This window comes from Engraulis encrasicolus, chromosome 22 (genome assembly GCF_034702125.1).
Source record: "Engraulis encrasicolus isolate BLACKSEA-1 chromosome 22, IST_EnEncr_1.0, whole genome shotgun sequence".
Classification (NCBI taxonomy): domain Eukaryota; kingdom Metazoa; phylum Chordata; class Actinopteri; order Clupeiformes; family Engraulidae; genus Engraulis; species Engraulis encrasicolus.
This window is the reverse complement of record NC_085878.1, coordinates 18,491,929-18,515,987: the sequence shown is the minus strand read 5'-3', so window position 1 is coordinate 18,515,987 and position 24,059 is coordinate 18,491,929. Positions and strand designations below refer to the sequence as shown.

General features: G+C 46.1%; 1 protein-coding gene across 8 annotated transcripts in view; it reads left to right on the top strand.

Moving 5' to 3' along the window:
- kifc3 (kinesin family member C3) overlaps window positions 1-24,059 on the top strand; it is a 43,502-nt gene that overhangs the window by 7,392 nt on the left and 12,051 nt on the right. For 6 of the 8 annotated variants that reach the window (XM_063187989.1, XM_063187991.1, XM_063187986.1 and 3 more), the window contains exons 2-12: window positions 8,672-8,789; window positions 10,666-10,811; window positions 13,054-13,264; window positions 13,709-13,866; window positions 15,045-15,110; window positions 16,047-16,175; window positions 18,048-18,134; window positions 19,075-19,269; window positions 20,604-20,777; window positions 22,954-23,101; window positions 23,538-23,668. In XM_063187989.1, coding sequence (XP_063044059.1) covers window positions 8,708-8,789; window positions 10,666-10,811; window positions 13,054-13,264; window positions 13,709-13,866; window positions 15,045-15,110; window positions 16,047-16,175; window positions 18,048-18,134; window positions 19,075-19,269; window positions 20,604-20,777; window positions 22,954-23,101; window positions 23,538-23,668 — 1,527 coding nt within the window. In that variant the 5' untranslated portion in view covers window positions 8,672-8,707. Of the gene's footprint in view, window positions 1-2,074; window positions 2,430-8,671; window positions 8,790-9,093; window positions 9,326-10,665; window positions 10,812-13,053; window positions 13,265-13,708; window positions 13,867-15,044; window positions 15,111-16,046; window positions 16,176-18,047; window positions 18,135-19,074; window positions 19,270-20,603; window positions 20,778-22,953; window positions 23,102-23,537; window positions 23,669-24,059 lie in introns of those variants that run through there. The other 2 variants (XM_063187990.1, XM_063187992.1) reach the window with 2 other exon arrangements.

Genomic DNA, 24,059 nt, shown 5'->3' with positions numbered 1-24,059 from the left:
GTAACATTTGGTCCTTCATGTCTATTTAAAAAAACAAAAAATGAAGATCTAAAATATTGCGATACACATGTATCGTGATGTATCGTATCGTGACCCCTATATCGGGATGCGTATCGTATCAGGAGGTGGTTGGAGGTACCCACCCCTAGCATACACGCATGCACACACTCACAAGTGCGCACGTACACACTCAACACTCCATCATATTCTGACTGCCATGACGCACTCCTCAGAGATAAAAATTATATCTAGACTTGATTACTTTGAACCTTGCTTCACCTTAATGGGACACGCCTGTGGCATAATGCTCAGTCATCCATCATCATACTGATTTGGAAAGTCATAGTTTTTTTTTCTTTTAAATGTTGTTGGAGAATTGCATCTTCTCATCCAAAAAACTTTTGAGTGCAGCATTTGCATAGCTGTCTTGATGAGGAAATGTGTACAGATGTACACACTCCCACTTGTTGGTCAGACACAGGCTTTCGTGTTCAGATTTCCATGTAAATTTGCTTAAATAATATCTTCCTCTTCGTCACCAGCCTGTGGCTAAAGTCATCACCACACTAGTTTGTTGGGGCCCAAGGACTGGAGGTGCATAGGACCCTATAGTAATTACTTTATTTTGTAACTTTTTTCCATTATTATCATTACTGTTTTAATTGCTGTATTTTTATTTTGTCAGCCATGTTTGGTTTATTTCCCTGATGCACTGGAGAGGGACAGCAAGAGAGCATAAATTACTCTTCCCATGAAGTCTGCTCCTCTTTATCATGGAGCTCAGTTTCCCCTGCAGTCCTCTCATTGACTAGGAGGAAGAGAGAGTGTCTCTGTTCTTGCTGTGGTATTTGGTGTCTTGACAGAAGAATGGTGTCAGTGTACCAGCTCCGACTCTAAATAGCTCTTTTAGGGCAACACACATTTGTCAGACTGCTGTCAATACAAGTCAGCATGGCAAGTCTCTAAATGATAGGATAACTCACTCGCTGGGTCTCTCTCTGGGTCTCTCTCTGGGTCTCTCTCTTTCTCTCTCTCTCTCTCTCTCTCTCTCTCTCTCTCGCTCTCTTTCTCTCTAGCTCTCTTTCTCTCTCTCTCTCTCTCTCTCTCTCTCTCTCGCTCTCGCTCGCTCGCTCGCTCGCTCTCAAATTTGAGAACTCTGAGAGAGCAGTCATTTGTGATGATGCTGCATTGTAGTTTTTCCCGTAAATCAGCATTGCATGTCTATCTCAATGATAGGACAGGATAGCACCCCCCCCCCCTCCCATGTCTATTTTTGACGGGTCAGAGAGAGAGTCATCCTTTGTGATGAAGCTGCATTGTTTTCCCACTGTAACAAAGGCGGATGGTCGGTAGAGTTCATGAGTGCTTCTAGACTGTACTATATGCAGTGTTGCTTGTGCTGCACTAGTTTTTCTGGGCCATTCTCTTTATACGTAATTGTGCTCTTTTTTATGGGCCAGCAAGTGGGAGGAGGAGCAGTGAATTTTACACCCATTAGTATGGAATTACACACGCGTGCATACACACACACACACACACACACACACACACACACACACACACACACACACACACACACACACACACACACACACACACACACACATTCACCCGGAGAGGGGAAAAAAGAACAGTGCATCCGTAGATACACAAACACTAGACAGCCAAGCCAGCGCTGTGGTTAATATTTCAGATAGTAGGAGGAGCCAAGTTCAGTTCAGTTCCTTCCTACACTGTGGTGTAGCAAGTCACTCACACATATCTGGTGCCATAGGAAGACAACAAGACAAGGAGGACGGGAAAGAGAGAGAGAGAGAGAGGGAGAGCTGCTCTACGCTTGATTTGTGGCTGAAATATTTATTTCAATCGTGAGCGAGCGAGCGAGAGAGAGAGGGGAGGGAAAAAACGCCAGTGGAGGAGGAGGAGGAGGGGAGAATGGTGGAGCTGAGCGCAGCAGAAGGGGGTTGGAGGAGAGGGGGTAAGGGGAGGTAGTGTAGAGTGAAGAGAGGAGGGGGCCTGCCGTGGGTGGTGGTGGTGGTGGTGGAGGAAGAGGAGGGGTTGTGATGCTGGCTCGGATTCCTCTGTTACCAAGGAGCCGCGGAGCTCAAGCAGAGTGTTTGTGCCACACTGTCTGTGTGTGAGCGGTCTGAAGGAAGAATGCGTTTATGAGCACATGTATGAAAGAGAGGGAGAGGAAGAGAGAGAGAGGGAGAGGGGGGCAAGCGACAGATCGAGAGAGAGGGAGAGCGAGAGAGCCAGCTGGTTGGCAGCAGACGCAGAGCTACGTGTACAGTACTGTAGCGAGCAGCCAGAGCTGTGGGTTTGTTGCATGAGTGCGGTGTTGAGCATTGGGGACTCGTTGATATCAGACGCCTCTGCTGCTGCGATGATGCAGGGATGATGGAGGACAAGGGACCGCAGCCAGAGAGGTGAGTGCACCGCAGGGGAAACGGAAAGGAAGTGTGTGTTTGTATGTTTGCCGGTCTCTTACCCTCGCTCGCAGTCTTCTCGCCCTCTCTATCTCTCCCTCCCTCCCTCTCTCACTCTTGCTCTCGTCGTTCAGCACCATTTATGGATTTGCGCGGTGGCCATTGTGTCGTCGGCAACATCACAGCTACCCTGTTCATGTTTTGTGGATTACACCAATGCTGCTGTTGGGCTTAAAATGCGATCTTAATCTCCCGCATCCAGCATCCCTGTACAGTGTAGCATCAGCCTCCATACCAGCACTCCACTGGTGTCTTTGTGCAGACAGACAGACAGACAGACAGTGGAAGAGTCGGTGTATGCTGGTGTGTGTCGGCTAGTGCAAGGCCCCAGTACATTGTGTGCATATTTTTCCTTCAGGAGGAGGTATTTAAGGGTGCCGAGAGATCTGGCACGGCAGCAGATGTTGACACAGAAGGCTTCAGTGTTTATGCTGCAGGCAGGGGAAGGGAGAGACTTGGCCATCCTGCCCTGCTTGCGCCCTGGTCCAGAGATAGAGAAGGGAAGAGGGAGACAGAGGAGGAGGGGGGGCTGGGGGGGCCTCTCTGTATGTGTGTTAGAACAAGGGGGATGGGCACATTTTTTATGCCATAACCGTACAGTGCAGCCACGGAATGTCTCACTGTTTTAGACAGACCGGCTTCTCTGATGTTAAGGAGTGAAATAGGTTTAAAAGCGACAATGTTCCTCTTAGTATAGAAGATGGTAGGAGATCAGTAAGTGAATGGGACTTTTTTATTGAAACAGGGCTTTTAATGTGTAAAAATGCTAATGTTCATCTTTGTGTGTATTAAAAATGGGAGATATCTAGGTGAATGGGACAGTAGCCGACATCAACAGACGGCCTGACCACAGGATCCATTATGCTCCTCTCCTGTGTGTGTGTGTGTGTGTGTGTGTGTGTGTGTGTGTGTGTGTGTGTGTGTGTGTGTGTGTGTGTGTGTGTGTGTGTGTGTGTGTGTGTGTGTGTGTGTGTGTGTGTGTGTGTGTGTGTGTGTGTGTGTGTGTGTGTGTGGGGCAGGGAGAGAGAGAGACGTGTGTGTGTGTGTGTGTGTGTGTGTGTGTGGGGCAGGGAGAGAGAGAGACGTGTGTGTGTGTGTGTGGGGCAGGGAGAGAGAGAGACGTGTGTGTGTGGCAGGGAGAGAGATAGAGGTGCGTGCGTGTGCGTGTGTGTGTGTGTTTAAATTATTCATAGTAATGGGTTGAGGAGGTAATGAAGTGGTCTTTGCCAGTGAATGGTCCTGCGGTCGCTCCTCAATGGTGCTCTCGTGTTGCACAGACAAGAGCTAGAAATAACACCCCGACACTTGACTGTACTGCACGGCCACATTATCATATTAACTCCCCCATCCACCACCCACATCACATCCCCTTAGTAATTTATTTTACACTATTATCATCAGATGTGTCTGTAGTGTGTTACAGTATATCTTTGTAATTGCAAGGACAAGGCTTCAATATCATGCATAGCTGACCAGTATTATCATGCAACACTACAAATTGGCACAGCTCATGCACGTATGGCGAACGCTGCCTTGCCAAGAATAGCATGCAAGCCGTGCGGACGCAGCAGAGGAGCGGGCTTAGCTTAGCGCATTATGAATTTAGAGTGATGTGGCGATGAGGAGCACGTTTCCTGTCCTGTGCTCGAGCAGATGCGCAGCCTCCTGACTTCACTGCCAGAGCTGTGGAGCAAGACTGAGAAACGGAAGTCACCCTGTGGAGGGAGAAAGAGAGCGAGAGAGAGAGAAAGAGAGAGACAGAAAGAGAGAGAGAGAGAGAGAGAGAGAGAGAGAGAGAGAGAGAGAGAGAGAGAGAGAGAGAGAGAGAGAGAGAGAGAGAGAGAGACCAAAAGAGAGAGGGAGAGACCAAAAGAGAGAAAGAGAGAGACAGAAAGAGAGAAGGAGAGACAGGGAAAATGGAGTCTGGGGAAGAAAGGGACAAACGTAAAGGTTGAGGTGTTGGGCGAGATGGTAACAGACAAGTATTAAGTTGATGGAGGGTTTTTTTCTGGACAGCCTATGATGTCAACCAACAAAGAGGATCTAGTGAAGCACTAGCGTATGAGGTCTGTCACATCGCAGTGTCACAGTGTGCAGCCGCCGGCATGAAGGTGTTGATTGGCTCGCTATCAATGTGTCTGTGTGCAAAGCTGCTGGGTAAAGCAGTAGAGAGTGTGTGAGTGAGCGAGGGAGAGCAGAATTGGGCTAATGAGATTCAACAGTCATCTCCAGAGAGGAGCATCTTTTTAAACCCATGGATCTGCATAAATTGAGAACGAACTGATATTTATGTTTTAAATTATTGAAATCCGACGGCAGGTGTACATGGACGACTTTAAATACAGGACCTTGTTCCATAGTGGCATACGATGCATTGAGGGAGAACTCATTTATTTTGTATCATTGTATCATACAGCACTTTGTTCCCAGGCACATCAGTGAATAAAGCATTGATCATGTGGGCTGTTGGGGGCACCGGCTTTTACACACACACACACACACACACACACACACACACACACACACACACACACACACACACACACACACACACACACACACACACACACACACACACACACACACACACACACACACACACACTGGAAACCCAAACAAAAAGACCACTCATCACTCTGGAAATGGATAGCGCTGGGGAGGTTGCAGCATTGTCCGATATTTTGCAGAGGGGGATGAAATTGGATTCCAGGGTTTGTTTACCAGCTGAATGGCTGCAGGGATCCCGGACTTGACCTTGGTGTGCGTGCGTGCGTGCGTGCGTGCGTGCGTGCGTGCGTGCGTGCGTGCGTGCGTGCGCGTCTTAAGAAAAGGAGAGTGCAGTTGTGTGTGTGTTTGTTTACTAAACCCTCTCTGGATAAACAGTCTGATTATCTCATTAAGCCAGTTATCTTTTTACCTGTCTCTGAAAGCTATAGCTCCCCCTTGTGGAAGACTCCACCTACCTGTGCAATAGAATGTTCCAGTTACTGTAGAGCTGCGTTTTTTTTTTAACCATGATTGCTAGTAGTTCTCTGTAAACAATTAACATTTGGTTCGATTAAGGATTCTCACACATACATTTTCTGTAATATGGCTTACAATAGTTGTCTAAGATCACAGAGTAGGTGTTACTGAGTAGTAAGGTGACCTGAGTAGTAAGATGAGGTGACCGTATTTTTTAGAATGGTGATTTTTTTTCAATTAATTGAGCAGCCTCATAATATCATTTGATCAATAACCACAAACTCTTGTTTTGTCTGATGGTTATGGCTAAATATCGCCAAGCAAAATACGTACATGTAGTTCTATTTCCTATTGACATGCATGTTCTGCACTGCAACACTACAGCCAGTCGCCCTACTGCCCTGATGACACTTGTCTGGCACCTGTCCGTCAAAGGTGAGATGACCAGAGATGGTGACAGTGTTGTGCCAACCCCGGCTGGGCCAATGTCTCCAGACCTCCCGCGTAGCACCAGAAGTTGACTGTGCTCTAAGACGTTGGTGTAGCCGAGTGCTAACAGGCTTAAAGGGGATTAGAGAGGACAGTAGGGGCTGGAGAGTACCAGGTCAGCCCACCTCGGGCAGTGCGACTGCCGAGACACTGCTCATCATGCTCCCCTCCTGTACCACACTTACTGTACTGTAGTGTACACGCCGTGAACACACCCATCGCTCCCTGACGCCCAAGCCCCCACCTTCCCGCTCCCTGCCCATGACATGGAAACATGACATTGCTGAATTTGTGCACTGGAGTAAGCGAGCGAGCAAGTGAGTGGTCGGTGGCAGTGAGTGTGCAGTAGCATGGATGCGATGCTGGAATGGATGAGTTCACTGAAGAGCTGGTTGGACCAGGATCATTGGAGCGCAGGACTCGGGGTACTCATACAGCACATATGAGAATATAGTACTGTACAGTACGATGCATACACATGAGAATCCTGCATCAAGGATTCACATGTAATTGTGTGCTGAAATAGTTAGATTGTAATGAACTGGATTAGCTGTGTCGTTTTGAGGTGGTGGAAAAGATAGACTTGTGTCTCGATGTGTGGCATTGACTTTGGGTGTTCAGCTGTGATATTTATTGTAATGTAGTTGGTGAAGATTGTGCACATCCCAGGAAAAGGTGCAGGACCATAAAAGACAACAAAAAGGATTTTAAGTGTACTGACTTCTCACTCCGAAAATGTATTGTCTCATTAATTCAAGAATTTAAGAAGTAATGACAAGTTTTTTTTGGTTAAAAAAAGTCTCAGCAGTTGGAAAAATCTTCCTGCCAAATGACAAATTTACTCAAGAAAGGGCTATTAAAAGATAATTCTAAAGAGTGTACCAACCTTCTTTCACAGATGACTTTGACGCTTTCTGCACCTGGCTTATGCACAAAATCTCCCTTCAAATTGTCTTTGCATGTGCTATTACAGAGTTCACATTTGTCTTGAGAATGAATTCTATTCCTGGAGGTAGTGTGAGATGGGTTGAAAGGCAACGCTGGGTCATTAAGGTGTCAATGTTGTATAAACACTTTGGGCACATGTACAAACCCTAATAGGCACGTGCCCTTGGCCAGGATGTGACCCTTCTTAAAAGGATGTTGTGCCCCTGAAAAAGACTCAAGCAGGCAGTGTGCCCAGAATGGCTTGCACCAGACCCTCACTTAGTCTTGTGTCATGTTGGTTGTGTTTCAGAAGGTTTTTTTTCCCCACGCACACACTGCCATTTAATGTGGGCATCGTGTGACTTTGTTGAACATGGAGGCTGAGGTCTAGACTCTGCTTTAAGTACATTAATGCACTCTTTCCCCGTGTTTGTGGCATACCTGGTGTGTTATACTGGGATGTTTTCTAAGTGACTTGTTTATTTTGCTATGGAGTCCGAAAGGATACACTGAACCGGTTGTCTTGTCTGAAGGGCATCAGTTAACATCCCATAAATTTGATTAAGAATGGAAGGAGTGTGTCTTTAAGTGTGTGCGTGCCTGTGTTTGCGTGCACACTAGAGTCACGTGGCCTCTTGTCCATGGAGCTTGAGGAGTCTGGGCAGGACATGGCCGGGAGTGATATGATCAGGAGTGATATTATCAGGGGTATTATCCTTATTAGCCTTGCCTTGACTTGCTAGGCTAAAAGCTAATCTACAATAGGAATCAACCAGCAGCCTCCAGTACCACCCATACATAAGCCTATTAGGCAGTTAGTCCTCCAGACCTGCGTATTCAGTCATCTCATTTTATTTCCCCCATCACTTCTGTGTTTGAAATGACCATGGAAACAGATTAAGAAAATTATCATTTTCAAAATCATATTCAAGATTCCCAGTCAACCAGGTCATCTTAGTCAAATGAGTTAAGTTGTGGGAAACTGATTTTTTTTAGAGCTTGAAGAAAAGATTCCTCATTTGTTCTGCTAAGAGACTTCTTGATTTCTCATTCTGTTATGGGAATCAGAGGAGCATGCAAATACATCATATACATCAGAAGTGGTTGATCAGGTTTAGGTTTGTTTCTTTTTTGCCAATGTGTTAATGGTTACTCTCCGTTTTGCCAAAGGAATGTGTAAATCATTCCCTTTGAATAAACAGTGAATGGAAAGCCTTCCCTCCCTCTAGTGGTCACTGTCTGATACAGCATCTTGCCATACATTTTAAGTGAAGTCATGCTAACCAACCAGACCAGATTATACATGTCATTTCCACCACCGAAAAACAATGCTTCAAAGAGCATTCCACTGTGGTTACTGTAGTGTAGACAACCGGAATCCTTTTAAGACGGCATCAGGCAGCTTCTGGTGGAATCATATTCGGGGGGGAAAAACTCGGCTTCACTGTTCAGTCAGGTTTCAGATGAACAATATTTCATTTAATCACCCCATGCACCCATCTGTCTTGGCTTGATCTTGGTTATGCACTTATTCTTGTACCTCCATCAGAACATCATCAGAGGAACAGGCATTGTATGTGTCCAGACTCCAGACAAAGTAGTCATAACAACCCAAGTCTTATGCTATGGCGACCCAGATGTTATGGCCAGTTGCTTCATTTTCTGTGTCTATTGGTGTTGTGAATTGTTGCTGGGGTTTTCGTATCCCCCTCCTGCTTAGCCAGTCCAGTTATTTCATTTTCAATGTCTATAGACTATTGGTCTTATTACTTGTTGCTGTTTCTGTCCCCCCTCCTGTTCAGCCGGTCCAGCGGTCCGCTCCAGTCGGCCCTGCGGTCATGTTCAGCACACGCAAGACCTGGGACCTCGGCCACGCCCCCTGCCTGCAGGAACTCTGGAAGAACGACGTCTCATTGGACGGTAAGGGAACCCTGGCTTACTACGCGCGCACACACACACACAGACACAGACACACACGAACAAGAGTGTTGCAACATTGTTGGAATGTCAGAGATTGTGAGGGGGAGAGAGAGAAGTGAGCTGGTATGAGAGAGATAGAGAGAGTGTGTGACTGAGGGAGAGAGAGAGAGAGAGAGAGAGAGAGCGAGAGAGAGAGAGAGAGAGAGAGAGAGAGAGAGAGCGAGAGAGAGAGAGAGAGAGAGAGAGAGAGAGAAAGAGAAAGAGAGAGAGAGAGAATGAGTGAGTGAGTGACAGAGAGAGGAAGCAAGAGAAAGCAAAAGAGGAAAAAAGGGGGAATGGGCCAGAAAGGGAGGGCTGTCTCTCACTGAGAGGGAGTGGTAAGGGAAGGAGTGGAGATGAGAGGACGTGAAGGAGCCACATTCCGTCTTGGTGACAGAGAAGGAATGAGAGTGTGCGCTGTGCTGTGCCGTGTGACAGAGGGGGAGAGAGAGAGAAAGTGGTATCGGCTGACTGAGTGGAGCACGGCTCTTTGGCAGGTACTGAGAACTAAATCCACTTACAAGTCCGCAGACTAGGCTCTATAACACTGGCACTATTGTCGAATGTTGTGGTTGTTTGTTTGTGGTTTACTGGTTTTTTTTATCCGTGTACCCGTGGTATGCGCATTCAGCTGCAGTGCTGTTCAAGGTGACAGGCAGAACGGAGCTGAGATTTTTGACTGCCGCAGGAAAGGGGGATGAATGGAGAGATACGGGGGAGAGGAAGAGGATAAGAGGAGAGATGGGGGCCGGTGACTAAGACAGAGGGTCCCCTTTTTTTAAACAACCGAAAACTGGAGGGTGAACGTGACGGTGAAGCAAGCGGGGAGATTTTGGATGCTGTGTAATTAGGGGGTGACGAGTCACCATGCGCCAGGGCTGAACGTGACCTGGCCCAGTCTGTCTGGCACGTTAGCCGCCGCGTGCGCGTGCGTGCGTACTGCTACTGCGGTCAACGGACGGAGACCCTCCCTCATGCCAGCCTTTGCTCACGATGGCATCCTGCTTCCTCCGCTCCTGCTGCTGTTGCCCCTGGGTCCAGAAGCACACCTGTAAGGGCAGTCACTTGGTTTACTGTGCGGGTCGCTAGCCAGACCTGGACCCTGTTTCTCAAAAGCATCGTTGCTAACTGGTTCGCAACTTAGTAGGTTGCCTGTGGGAAATTGCTTTGCAACCAAGTAAGTTGCTGACTTAGTTAGCAAGGACACTGTTGAGAAACGCACCCCTGTGTAGCAGGGAGTTAGCAGTGTGTTTGGTTGGTTATTTCTTTGTTGCTAGTTTGTCGTTTGTGTTGTTGTTTTGTTTTAGGACATTGAATCTGTGTCCAGATTTTTACGGAACCTACACAAAGATGGGGTTGTTGCTCTCTGTTGACAGGTACAGTCGGTACTCGTGCTGTATGTGTGTGTGTGTGTGTGTGTGTGGTTTTAGGTTAATGTGTCACTTGCAGAGGGTTGCTATCTATGTACTTATCAGGCTCTCGCCAGTCTCCATGACGTCCAGGGGACCTTGGTGGTGTTGTCAGCAAGAGGGATTACCGAGAAACACTGAGAGTAGAGCGCACAAACACACGCACACAATGGCCCACAGTCTTCCCTGAGTGCTTTCTGGATTGCACCGTGTGTCTTATCGCCGAGTTTGGTTTTCACAGTGTTCTTGTGTAAGCTTTGCGCTACTGTTTCTATGTCTAAGGTGCCTTTCACAATCTTGTTTTGCTGCTGATGCTGTTATTTGTTGTTGTTTGTTTTGTCTTCTTTGTCATGCTATGGTGATATTGCATTTCAAATAAATGGAAAATTAATGCAATACATTGATTTTAGGTTTTTTTGTTTCTTCAGCAAGCTCAGTGGATTTCCTGATGAGTGATGGTGAGGAGGACACCTCCTTTCTGTCTCTGACGCCTACTGCCTTCCCACGCCACTGTCTCAACTCGAGCATCGAAGAGGCCCGCGCCGCCACCGACAGCCAGGAGCTGCTTATTCAGGTTGGTCAGTCTCTCCCGCCACAACATCAAGATTTGATTTGCACTATTTAAGTTCTTAAAAATGGCCTTATTTGCATTTGTAGCCAAAAAAATAATATTTTTATAAAGTGTGTTTCAGTCAGTCTTCTGGGAGTCGTTGACTTTTTTTTAGCCACAACATCCTAGCATGTCAGTCATGTGTCATGTCATTGGTTTTTGCTCGGTCCCGCCAAACATCGCTCACTAACCGACAGCTAGCCAGCCTGCTCGGCAGGTTTTGTTGGGTTACCATCTGGGTAGTTGCGATTGGGAAGCAAGTAGCCTACTTTCGCCCGCTCTCTGCCTGCCTTTCTAACTGGTCGATCATGTTGTGTCAGGAGATGTTAATGGACTCACTGGCTTGACAGGCCATCCCTTTTTATTTGGTGTCATCCATTAGCACAAAGCCTCTGACCCAAGTTGCTTTAAGAGCCGTAAATACTGACCTGCAAAGCCCTTGCATGCCCACACACACACACACACACACACACACCAGAACAATGCTGAACCTAGGACTATGTGGCACGCAAGCCCCTGAGAAAGTGCTGAGCTCTGCCCTATGCCACACAGATTTCCTTCCATGTCTCGAGATGGAAATATTTCTGTGTGCGCTTGGCTGTTTTCCTAAGGTGGGCCTGTACTCCACCACAATTGGCAGTATGTGACATAAGTGTACTGCTGTTCTGTAATCCTCGCCGTTTACTTGATCCTCTCAAGTTTCCTCACAGTTCCAAGACTAATTTAACACTTCTTAAAAACTGTTTTTTCGCTGTTGGCAGCGACATTGTGTCAGAATTCTGTCTGTCAAGCATAAGTAACATGGGGGACAGAGCGACAAAGAACTGTTGTGATTCACAGCTATGTAGAACTAAATCTCAGTCTAGCTGACACAAGTTATGTAGAAGTAGAGCTCAATCTAGCTGACGCATACTCTGATTATAAACATTACATCCAGACACGGTCAGCCAGGTGGAGTTCTTACTGTGGTATTGTCAGTCACAACATCACTGCCAATCAGTGGAGTTGACTGGGTCATGATGCTGTGTGTGTGTGTGTGTGTGTGTGTGTGTGTGTGTGTGTGTGTGTGTGTGTGTGTGTGTGTGTGTGTGTGTGTGTGTGTGTGTGTGTGTGTGTGTGTGTGTGTGGTGTGTGTGTGTGTGTGTGTGTGTGTGTGTGTGTGTGTGTGTGTGTGTGTGTGTGTGTGTGGGTGTGGGTGTGGGTGGGTTTCTTTCAGCATAGCAGCAGGCTTGATGTTGATGGAGTGGCCCTGCATCATGTAGTTTTGCCAAGGGTCATTGCTTAATCTAAATTAGATTATTTACAGTTTACGCCGCGCACGTGCAGCATGTGAATTTCACATGAGACCAACTGTTTGACCTTTCCTGAATCTGTTTCTCACACTCGCGCTTTCTCACACTCGCTCTCTTTCTCTCTCTCTATCTCTGTCTCTCTTTCACTCAGGTCTCTCTAAAATCGTTTTTCTCTTTCATTTCTCCATCTCTACAGAATTTATCTTGGTCATGGTCCTGGGCATCTGCATATGTAATTCAAAGACTTTCTTTGTTGTTTACATTGGAAATGTTGTAGTAGGCATTTGGCATGCTATGCTCCATGGCTTCCCTCCAAATTCACAGTAGTGAATCAGATACTATTGCACTGTATCTGACTACATGGCATGTCGGGCACTAAAAAAGTAATGTAGGACATGTGGTAAACGCGTAGGCTGCGGTAAAGGGGAATTAGTTTGAGATGCTACTACTTTTGCCTGAGGTAATCTTAGTGTGTGTGTGTGCGCTCTGTTGATTGCTGAGTAGTAGCTAACATGAGAGATCTTTGGCATAGTCTTAATACCAGTCATGCGGCTGATGCCAGATATTTCATTAACAAAAAGCACAAGCATCATCACATGTTGCATATTTGTTTATATCGTAGATGCACAGGCTGTCGTGTAGCTAGAACTTGCCTGATACTCCTTGGATCTTGCTGTGCTGATCTGGTAGTGCATAATGATAGTGTGTGATATGCTTGTCAGTATCTTGTGCAGGACATAACACATAACAAACCTGTGTGTGTGTGCTTGTGTCTCTGTCTGTGCGTGCGTGTGTGTGTGTGTGTGTGTGTGTGCGCGCGTCTCTGCCTGTGTATGTCTGTGCGTCTCTGTAAGTGTGTATGCCTGTGTCTGTGTCTGTCTCTGTGTCTTTGTGTCTGCGTTTGTGTGTCACAGAGTCTTCAAGAGCGTGTGTGTGAGTTCCAGGCTCGTCTGCGCAGCGAGGAGGACCGGAAGCGATTGTCCCAGTTGTCCCAGCACGGCCCCCTCAGCGAGCGCCAGGGCCTGTTGGGCTCAGAACACAGACACGCAGTGGACCCCCAAAACCACCACAGGCTGCGAGAACATTACCAAAGCCTGTCTGACTCTACCACATCAACCGCATCCAGTGAGTGACTTGGGCGGACTACGGAAAGTAATAGCACCACAGGGAAGTGTTAGAGTGCATTTCACTGCTGCGTGGGGTTCTAGGGATGTCGTCGGAACAAATCTGATGTGCAGACCTTAATTTTATTTATAAAGGGAGAGAGAGGGAGAGAATAAGTTGCGTCTGTGGGGTAGATCTAATAAAACTCTTCAGGTACTCATCGGTGACCAAAAAGGCAAAACTTGAGGGGAAGAGAGAGGGTCCGAGGCACTCTGGAGTCCGTTAAAAGTCCTTTATTGAGATATGGACATCAAGCCGACGCGTTTCGGTTGCGTGCGACCTTCTTCAGGGCTAATCTCTTCACTTCAAGTTTATTTATAAAGGTTCAGGACTAGTGTTCTGGCAAGATGTTAATCATATTCTCCTGTGTGTGTGTGTGTGTGGTTTTGTTTGTTTGTGTTTTAGCACGGACATCGAGTTACGACTACTCGAGTTCCCAACTGTCAAAGTCTTTCACTAGTTCCCAAGAAGTGCCACGAAGAGGCCACCGAGCTCACCAAGACATCGAGCTGAGGAAACTCGAAGGAGAGCAGCTGGCACTTATTACAGGGTTACGCACACAGGTACAACACTTCATCTCCTTTTTCCTTTTCTAAAGATATTTATTTGGTCCCCTTAGACCTCACTAAGGACAGGACAGTATGAGGGGTAGACAGGAAGCGAATGGGGAGAGAGACGGGGAGGGGTCGGCAAAAGACCCGGGCCGGGAACCGAACCCGGGTCAGGCGCAAGGCAGGCGAGTGCCCCACCGGATGTCCACGGCAGGGCCACAGTACTTCATCTCAAGCCACAATTAAACACGGCTAGTGACGCCAGCTGTTGCTTATGGTATTAGACTGTTTTGACTACAGTGGGAGATTAATTATATGTTGCAACTAGAGCGACACACCCCTCTTAAACGTATGCCTGTCTGGAAACATCATGGAGCCAGTGGAGAGCTGAGACATGGCCTTGTCCTGTACCCAGTGTGGGGAAGTAACAGTATAGATGTACTGGAATAACGATACTCTAAATTATTATAACTATGTATTCCATACTGTATGTCAATAGGGGTAATCGGACTACAGGTACTATGCAACAATACAGTAAAGGCAGTTTCTGTTTCATACGGAATGAAAACCTAAGTTTATTTAGATTATCTGGCATACAGTACTGTATTTCAATGCAGCTGAGATGCACCTTACTGTAAATGTTCTAAAAATGACTAGTAACACTATGCAAAGCAAAGTTACACTAATGGTAAGCAACAACAAGAAAATTACATGCAATTAAGTATAATGCATGATTAATATATATATACAATGATAATAACGGTAAGCATAAAACCAAATGAACATTAAATAAAATGAGATTCATAACTAGTATATTCAACATATAATATAAGTATTTAAAACCTTTTTAAGTAGTCCTCTAATTTCCCTAGTGCCATGCATTGCCAGCAACCCAAACAGAGCATTTAATGGGACTTTGCATCCTGTTGAGGCTGATGGTATCAGTCATTCAATGGAACCATGAATAGGAACACATTTCTAACTTCCAAATTCCAATACTATTACACATTTAAAGAGGAAAGGGATGGGCAAAACCTGACTGTGTGATTCAAACTCTTTCTGTATAAAGCATGACAAGATCTAAGTAATCTCATGTATTCAGAATACGTTACTCACGTTGTGCCACAAAATGCATTTCGCTGTATGTATTCTAAACTGTATAGTGGAAAATCACACCTCTGCCTATGCAGATTGGGGAGCTGGAGGAGAAACTGTTGGACCAGACGCAGGAGGTGGAGAGACTGCGCTCTGAGCTGGTGAGTGTGTGATCATTGCGTGCGTCTGTGCGTGCGTTCGTGTGTGCGTGATTAAAGCACACCTCTGTATTCAAACTCATTGAATGTAACCAGCATTATCATTCACAAGTGTAAGAAAAAATCCTGCACTCCGTCCATTCCACATGTATGTTTTGGTCATTTCAAAATTTTGGTAATTTCATCCTTCTTCAGGGTATTAAATGGATACATAAGGATGTATAAACCCTGAGTGTGTGTTTATGTAAGAGAGTGACTTTTGACTTGAAAACCTGCCTGCATGTGATCAGGGCGTAATGTCGATAAACAGGTTTTACAGCAAAATACCTGAAGAGAAGAGAGAGCTGTCTTGATTCCCGAGAATCATCCCGACCTGGTTTATTACGGGAAGGGAATTAAATGACCCAGACAAGGCGGCTTTGGTGTCCCAGCGCAGTGTAACATTTCTGGCTGACATAGTTTGTAGTGTGTGTGGGTGGGTGTGCTCCTGTAATTTGGGCTTGATGCTGGGTATTAATGTTCCTACCAGGATAGAAAAAAAACAGACAGGGGGGACTTGTATTTTTCTCTAATGTTGTTGCTTTACTGACAGGTTAGTGGTGGGTCTTGGCACAGCAGTAGTCTTTAGTTGTATGAGAGTCAATGGGAGTGCCCCAAAATGATATGAATGAAAGTTTGTATGTTTGTGTGTAACCAAAGTTATCTTGCACAGTCCATACCCAGTCTCATATCTTCAAACTCCAGCATGGGAAGCTAACACACTACAAACTGAGCTAAAAGCCAGAATTATAACCAACACATCTGTGTGTGCACATCTCTGCACAGCATACAGTATCTGAATGAGGTTTTGGGATGGAGATTCATATACATTTCACACCCAGCTTGGCTTGCTGCTGTATGATACTACAGTATATGATTGCCTGTTGTGTTGGCCTGCAGGGGGCGACAGACCTGGAGAAGCAGCTGGAGGTGTTGGAGAGTGAGAACCAGCGGCTCAAGCAGGAGCTGAAGTCTGGTCAGGCTCAGGCTGCCCCATCCACCTGCACTGACACCTGCACGCACAGCAAGGTCAGTCACTCTCGCACGCTCTCTCTCTCTCTCTCTCTCTCTCTCCCTCTCTCTCTCTCTCTCTCTCTCTCCCTCCCTCTCTCTCCCTCTCTCTCCCTCTCTCCACTCCCCCTCTCCCTGTCTCTCTCTCTCTCTCTCTCTCTCTCTCTCTCTCTCTCTCTCTCTCTCTCTCTTGCACGCACAGCAAGGTCAGTCTCTCACACTTTCTCTCTCATCTGTCTCTCTCTCGTCTGTTTCTCTCTTTCCCTCTCTCTCACCTGCACGCACAGCAAGGTCATCACTCTCTCAGCCCCCCCTCTCTCCTGTACCAACACCTGCATGCACAGTAGTAGGGTCGGTCTGTCTGTCTGTCTGTCTGTCTCTCTCTCTCTCTCTCTCTCTCTCTCTCTCTCTCTCTCTCTCTCTCTCTCTTTCTCTCTCTCTCTCTCTCTCCTCTCTCTCTCTCTCTCTCTCTCTCTCTCTCTCTCTCTCTCTCTCTCTCGGTCTCTCTCTCCTACCAAACAACGCCCCAGCCACGTCAGCAGCTACACACAATCTGCCCGCTAGGTCAACCACAGAATGAACACTGTGTGCACACTACATACTCTGATACCACACACGCACACATACACAAACACACTCATTGGTGACCGCTAGCAGAGCAAAAGCTGTTTAGCCCAAATCTCAGCCACAGCATAACCAAACACACTTGGATAAGCAATGCAGAACACTTGATACTCCCTCTGGGATATACAAATACTGTGCTTCCGTTTGAGCTGTTATGACCGCCTGTCTTTCTCTATGGCTTTCGGTCTCTGTCTTTTTGTGTGGATGATATTTGTCTGATCTTTACGTCAGCAGCTGCCTGTCATCTTTGTCTGACTGGCTGTGCATATGGTTTTTCATACATTATTTCCTAAATTAACATCTTTGGTTTTTTTTCTAATATCCTAACACCCGTCATCCCTGGCTTCCTTGCCTGCTTGTGGCCTTGTGACCTTGTGACGTCACTGACGCCAGAAGTGTATTTCAATATCTCGCAAAAGCGCAATTCTAGTGTCATTTTCTCATTTGCAATCGGGATGGTGAATGAAGAATAGTCCCCCAAAAGTTGTCGTGGCTAGGTTTACAGTGGGGAAACTTTATAGTTTTCTCCATGGAGGCGGGGCGTCAGCGAAATGCGAGGACACAAGCGCATACCGGGGACGGGAGTCTATTGGAAAGAACCTATTGCCTTTTTTCTCCCTTTCCTCTTTCCTTCCATCGCTTCCCTTTTCCTCCTCCTCTTCTCCACCCCCCTCTTCTACCTCTCTTATTTTCTCTCCTCTACCCTTCCTCAATTTCCTGTTTCCCCAACTTCCACTCCCCTATACCCTTCTGCCCCTCAACCTCACTTCTGTCTCCATCTCCGTCCCTCCTACTGCTGCCCCTCCCCTGTCCCCATCTTCCTCTCTTCTCCACCACTTTCTTCTGCTCTCTGCTGTCTGCTCTCCTCCCTCTGCTTCAACCTCTCTGCTCACCAACCCACACCCCCTCCTTTCCTCTGATGACCTTCTCTCCTCTTCCTCCTCTTCTCCTCTTCCTACTCTTGCTCCCCTTTTCTCTGTTGACCTCTTCTCCTCCTCGTCTCCTCTTCCTCCTCTTCCTCCTTCCCTCTGTTGACCTATTCTCCTCTTCCTCCTCTTCTCCTCTTCCTCCTCATCCCTTCCTCTTCTTCCTCATCCTCCTCTTCCTGCTCATCCTCCTCTTGCTGCCCTTCCCTCTGTTGACCTCTTCTCCTCTTCTCTTCTTCTTCTTCTTCCTCCTCATCCTCCTCCTCCTCCTCCACCACCTCCTCCTCTTGCCTCCTCCTTTCCTCTATTGACCTCTTCTCCTCTCTCCTCTCCGATGCAGGATGTGGAGCGGCTGCGTGATGAGCTGTGTCGGCGGGAGGAGGCGTGTCGCGACCGGGAGCAGCGTCTGGAGGAGCTGGAAGAGCAGGTGAGGGAGCGCTCTGAACTACACTATATATCAACTCAGCACTTTGAACTACACCATATAACAACTCAGCACTCTGAACTACACTATACACTATATAACAACTCAGCGCTCTCAACTACACTATATAACAACTCAGCGCTCTGAACTACACTATATGACAACACAGCACTCTCAACTACACTATATAACAATTCAGGGCTCTCAACTACACTATATAACAATACAGCACTCTCAACTACACTATATAACAATACAGGGCTCTCAACTACACTATATAACAATACAGGGCTCTCAACTACACTATATAACAATACAGGGCTCTCAACTACACTATATATGCAACAACATGGACACATGTCCTACAATCTGCCAGTTCTGTGTTTTTGTCAGTCTGTTCAAGCACACTGAGCTGCTGAACTGCAAATGAATAGTGGGGCAGCTGTGGCCTAATGGTGAAAGTGATACTGTCCCATTTTTGGAAATAAGCTTATTTTACACCTCCCCTTGAGTTAAATAATAGGGTTTTACCGTTCTCCTGTACTTTCAACTGTTCTCTGGGTATGGCAGTGCAAATTTTACCTCCAAGCTAGCAGTTAACATTGAGTCCTATGAGACCAGCTGGCGGCTAACTGGTCTCATAGGACTCAATGTTAACTGCTAGCTTGGAGGTAAAATTTGCACTGTCATACCCAGAGAACGGTTGTACACTTATAAATAAACGGTAAAACCCTATTATTTAACTCAAGGGGAGGTGTAAAATAAGCTTATTTCCAAAAATGGGACAGTATCACTTTAAGGAAATGGGAGTGCTCCAAGGGCAGTAACCAATGCCCTGTAAATAAAAAAGTCGCTTTGAATGAAAGCGTAAACTAAGTGTAATGTAACGTCATGTAATGACTATCAAATGAATCCTGCTGTCCGTTATTGTCGTTGTGATCAGGTGAGGGAGCGCTCGGGGGTGGCGGCGCGTCTGGAGCGTCAGCTGGAGGATGCGGCTCAGCAGCATCGCGACCTGCAGCTGCGTCTGGACGAGGCCACGCGGCGCGGACACGACACCGAGCTGCAGCTGAGCTCCCGAATCCGCGACAGAGACCAGGCTCTCGCCCGGCAGGCCGCCATGCCACCGCAGATCAAGGTCAGCACTGCAAGCCCTCCTCCTCTCTTTGTTTGGTGCAGTAGACCATTTCTGAAGCCTACGTCATTACTGACTGCGCGCCCATTATTATTATTAATAATAATAATAATAATAATAATAATAATAATACATTTTATTTTTAAGTGCCTTTCAGGTGACTTAACATAGAACAGAGAAGAACAGTAGAAAAAGTACAAACAAAGCATCAATGAATTTATACATCACAACTAAAATATACGAGAATAATAAAAACATAAAATAAAAATGAAAATAAAAGTATTATACAAGAGTTAAGTAGAATACGCAGGCTTTATATATCAAATAATTATTGGCTCAAAGCCAAGTAGCCAGACACACACGCACACCACACAGTGCAGAGCCTGAAAAGAGAAGACATGCCGTCCTGCTGTGTGTACAGTTGTACCAGTAGTTATTCTAAAAAGGACAGGTTTTACGCTATCCCGAATGGGCTGTTCCAGAAGCATACGAGATGTTTGTTTTCTTGTTGTGTTTTGTTAGAAACGTTTAATCCGCCTGTGTTTTGGACTAAATAAATTATTTTGGGAATTATGCGTTAGTGAACTGATTAATAACAAACTCAATCTGACCTAATATTAAAATAAGCTCTAATCACGATTCTAATCATAAGATTAGTGCTGTATTCATGCAAGTTATCAAAACATCACAGATTTAAATGTTTGTTATAGTTAACCTAACATCTCAACCCATTGTACCATATATGCTGAGGGAGTTGAAGATGATATCTTGAACTGTTATTCATGGCTGTAGTGCCTTTGTACAAGGCACTCATCCTCACATTATTGAAGGGACTAACCAATATCCTGAACCTGTAAATAACTTGCTTGCTAAGCTAAGTCAGCTAAGTGTAGTATCATATGCAATGCGTTTGTGGCTGCATCGCTTTGAATAAATTAGAGCCCTGCTCTGTGTATTGTAATGTGACAAAGTGTGATGTAATGTAATGTGTACTGAACAAACTTAATGTATTTATTTCATTATTGGTTTTTAACGTCAAGTGCAATGTATTACCTGGTACCTGTATTAGCCATGAAGCCACAGCTGCTTAACTGGCTTTAAACGAAAACAAACGTGTAATATGTGCTGTACTTCTCGATACAATATGGGGCCTAAGCCAGTGGAGGTGGCATCAGCTAGGTGTATTTTAATGTAATTAAATATTATGTAATGTAATGTATTGTGTGACGGGCCATGCAGTATGTGACCAAGACGGAGGAGGTGGCATCAGCTAGGTGTATTTTAATGTAATTAAATATTATGTAACGTAGTAATGTATTGTGTGCCTGTCCATACAGTATGTGACCAAGACGGTGGAGGTGGAGTCTGCCCAGTGCAAGGCGGCCCTAGCGGAGGTTCAGGCGCGTAACCTGGCCCTGCAGGAGCAGCTGGGCGTCCAGAGGCAGCTGCTGCACGAGCTGGAGGACCAGCTGCACGAGTCCCAGAAGACCAGCGGCCAGCTCAGACAACAGGTATATATACGGCACACAGCTTCTCCATCCAGGTGGTTCTCCCTGTGTTTCTCTGTCAGGGTTCCTCTATTGGTCGTTTTCAGGCCACCAAAACGGTGCTGGTTCCAAGAAACCCAAGGTGCTTACTGGTGAACAACCAATGGTCTGCTTAGAAGAACCAAGTTTTTACTTGGTTTCCATCACAAACCAGCTTTTCGATTGCTGAATTTTTGGTGTGAAGATATCACACAGTTCGAGATGAGGTGCTAGAACCAGCACTGGCACAGTTCTCTGTCGGTCTGAAAGTGCCATCTGTGTGTCTCTCCCCATGTTTCTCACTCTGTTTTTGTCTCAGTTTCTCACTCTGTATTTCTCACTTTTTGAGTGTTTTTGTCCGTCTTTCACTTATTTTCTCCATTTCTCCTGTCAGACTCCTCTTTATTTCTCTGTCTCTCTTAAGCTTTTTTGATTCTCTGCCGCACTAAAATCCCTTCGCGTGTTGAATGTTTCTGATTTGGGCTGGTGTTAACTGAGTGCACGGCTCTGTTTTAGGGATTTTCAAAACAAGACCGTTCATCCCCTCCCGTTTGTGATGAGGGCTTAGCCATCAGCCCCAAAATTAAGCCACCAAGATTTTGGAATTACCCACCCCCTATCAGAGCTTTGTCGTGACCAACTTCATCCCTAGCCCCAAATCTCTCAATTTTTGGCATCCATCTACCCAGTGTACTGACCTGTGATTGGTCCCTTTTCCTCAGTGTTGTGGATTGTGGTTAGCCCTTAGAACCTGGTGTGCCAGCGTGGACCCCTGTGGTTGGTTGGTTGCTTTGTATGACTGGCTCCTTTCCTACCGCCCCCCCTAAGGACAGTGTTTTGTTGTGGCGGTTCTAGCATGGCGGCTAACCGCTCTCTTCCCTCCGCTTTTGCGTCCGCAGCTGCTGGCCGATCGTGGCCGCCTGTGTGGCCTGCTCTCCAAGGCCGTGGGCAGGCGCAACGGCGATGTCGTCCGTAGGCTGTCAAAGGTGTGACACTTTACTCTGCAACTGGCCGGAGCCACAGGTCAAACATCAGGATATCAGTGTGGAACGGCAGATAGAGCAGGGCAGAATTGGACAAAAGCTTATGTGACATGACTCCTATTTGCTCACAACCAGAATGAAGCTTAAATTTAAGATTCTGAGTTCCAACATTTCTGCTAATGAATTCCATTAATGGTGATAAATTATCTGGAGATTAAACTAATGGATTCTAAAAAGAAAGTTGGAACTTTGCCACTTGAATGAGATCAGATTAAATATAGAAACAGGCTCTAGTCAAGGACGTATTAAAGGAACATGCAGTACAAGACAAGATCTATAATGCATCAGGCATAGTGCTACTTACTATTTTAATCAGTTTTACCAGTTTGATATACTTGTTCCATGTAAGCATGCCTATTGCAGATGTAGGCAAGGCAGTGTCAGTTATTTAAAAACAGGATGAGGAAGTACTGATGCTGTTTTGAACCTTTGGGTGCCAGAAATGTTGTGGAGTAAATTACATGATAATCTATGTTGTGGAAGTGCTGTAGACCATTCGTAGACTCCTAGTTGTAACCACCAGTTTTGTACAACGTGCTCTAGATGTGTCATTGACCTCTTCATCCCCCGCTCATTGTGCTCTCTGACTCATCACCGAGCTCTCCCCTTTGACCTGCTGAGAGGCCTAGTTTAGTTCCATGCCATTACGGTAGGTCGCTCTTACCTGAGTCACTAACTGCAGTGCATTAGCTTTGCAAGCATCCTAATAGTGTTAGGCCTCAGCTTTTTACAGTGTTTTCTCCCCCAACCATCTGTGCTGTGGATGTTCCCATCTACACTCGGCGACACACATAGTTGGTCCAGAGTATAGTGATTTATAAATGGAATGGAAAGTGAATGGATTAGTGCTCCTAGTGCTTTTGTGTTCCGGCCAATGAAAGTCCTGTGGAAGGTTTGTGTGTGTGAGTCTCTGTGTGTTTGTCCGTGTGTACCTGTGTGTCTGCCTGTGTCTGTGTATACATGTATACGTTACATGTATTTATCTATTTGCAAGTGTGTAGGTGAAAGAAAAACAAAAGTCACATCCAAAATACGAGCGGAATGTGACTCGGAAACTGAAGTTATGCTTTGAGAATGGGAACTGACTGAGTCTCACCTCACTGTCTGGCTCTCGCCAGATCCTGGTGTATGAGGGGGAGATGGAGAGAGCCCAGGGCCAGCTGGAGGCCGAGATGCAGAGTCTGGAGGAGGAGAAGAACCGGGTCATTGAGGAGGCCTTCATCAGGGCAGAGAGCGAGATGAAGGCCGTGCATGAGAACCTCGCAGGTGAGATGCCACATGGGGAAAATACATGTCCAAGCCAAGGGTCTCTCTGAATATTAGTTATAAACTAGACCCTTCCACGTTGATCGTGAAGGCATGCTGGATTCAGTAGCTACAATCCAATGCTGCATTTTCCAAAAGAATTGAATTTACCTGTCCAATTTACTAATTGACTTATTTGGACAGGTTTTACCAGGTGTTTTGGAACATGTGGTGCTGGATGGTAAATTCTTAATCCAAAAATTGTCCTTCAAGTTACTCAATGTACAGTCATTGGTCTTGCTGGCTGAAGGCTGAAGAAGAAATCGTGTTTACACTGACCAACATGAATTTGTGAGTCAAGTTTGTCCAATGTGACTTACTTTAGGGCTTAAGCTGTGTTGACATGGCTACAACAATCCCCTCTCTCTCTCTCTGTGTCTCCACCATTACTGGCCAGGTGTTCGCATAAACCTGCTGACCCTGCAGCCAGCTCTCCGTACGCTCACCTGTGACTACAACTGCCTGAAGAGGCAGGTGCAGGAGTTCCCCTTTCTACTGGACAAGGCTATTGCAGAAGCCAAGCAAGAGGTCAGTACACAACACGGCAGCATGATAATGGGGATTTTCAACCATGCTTAACCCATTTTAGCCTAAGGCACCTGCAAAAATGCCTGCTAAATGCCTAAGCCCTTTTTGCGAAAATATGTCTTCTGCCTGAATATCTAAGCCTCCAAAGCACATACAAACATGAAATGAGTTGCATTTAAAAGCTAGGATCCTCATCATGCATTAGAATGTGTTCATTGAGCTCTAACATATCCACATTTTTTATAAAAAGCTCAAATCTCAAGAGCCTCAATGCAGCGTATAGTATGTCGCTCCAGGCGCCAAAGGTCAAACAACATACAGTATATGCAGCATCAGGCTAAAATGGGTTAAGCCATGATGATGGAATTTAATCACGGTTGAAAAATCCCAT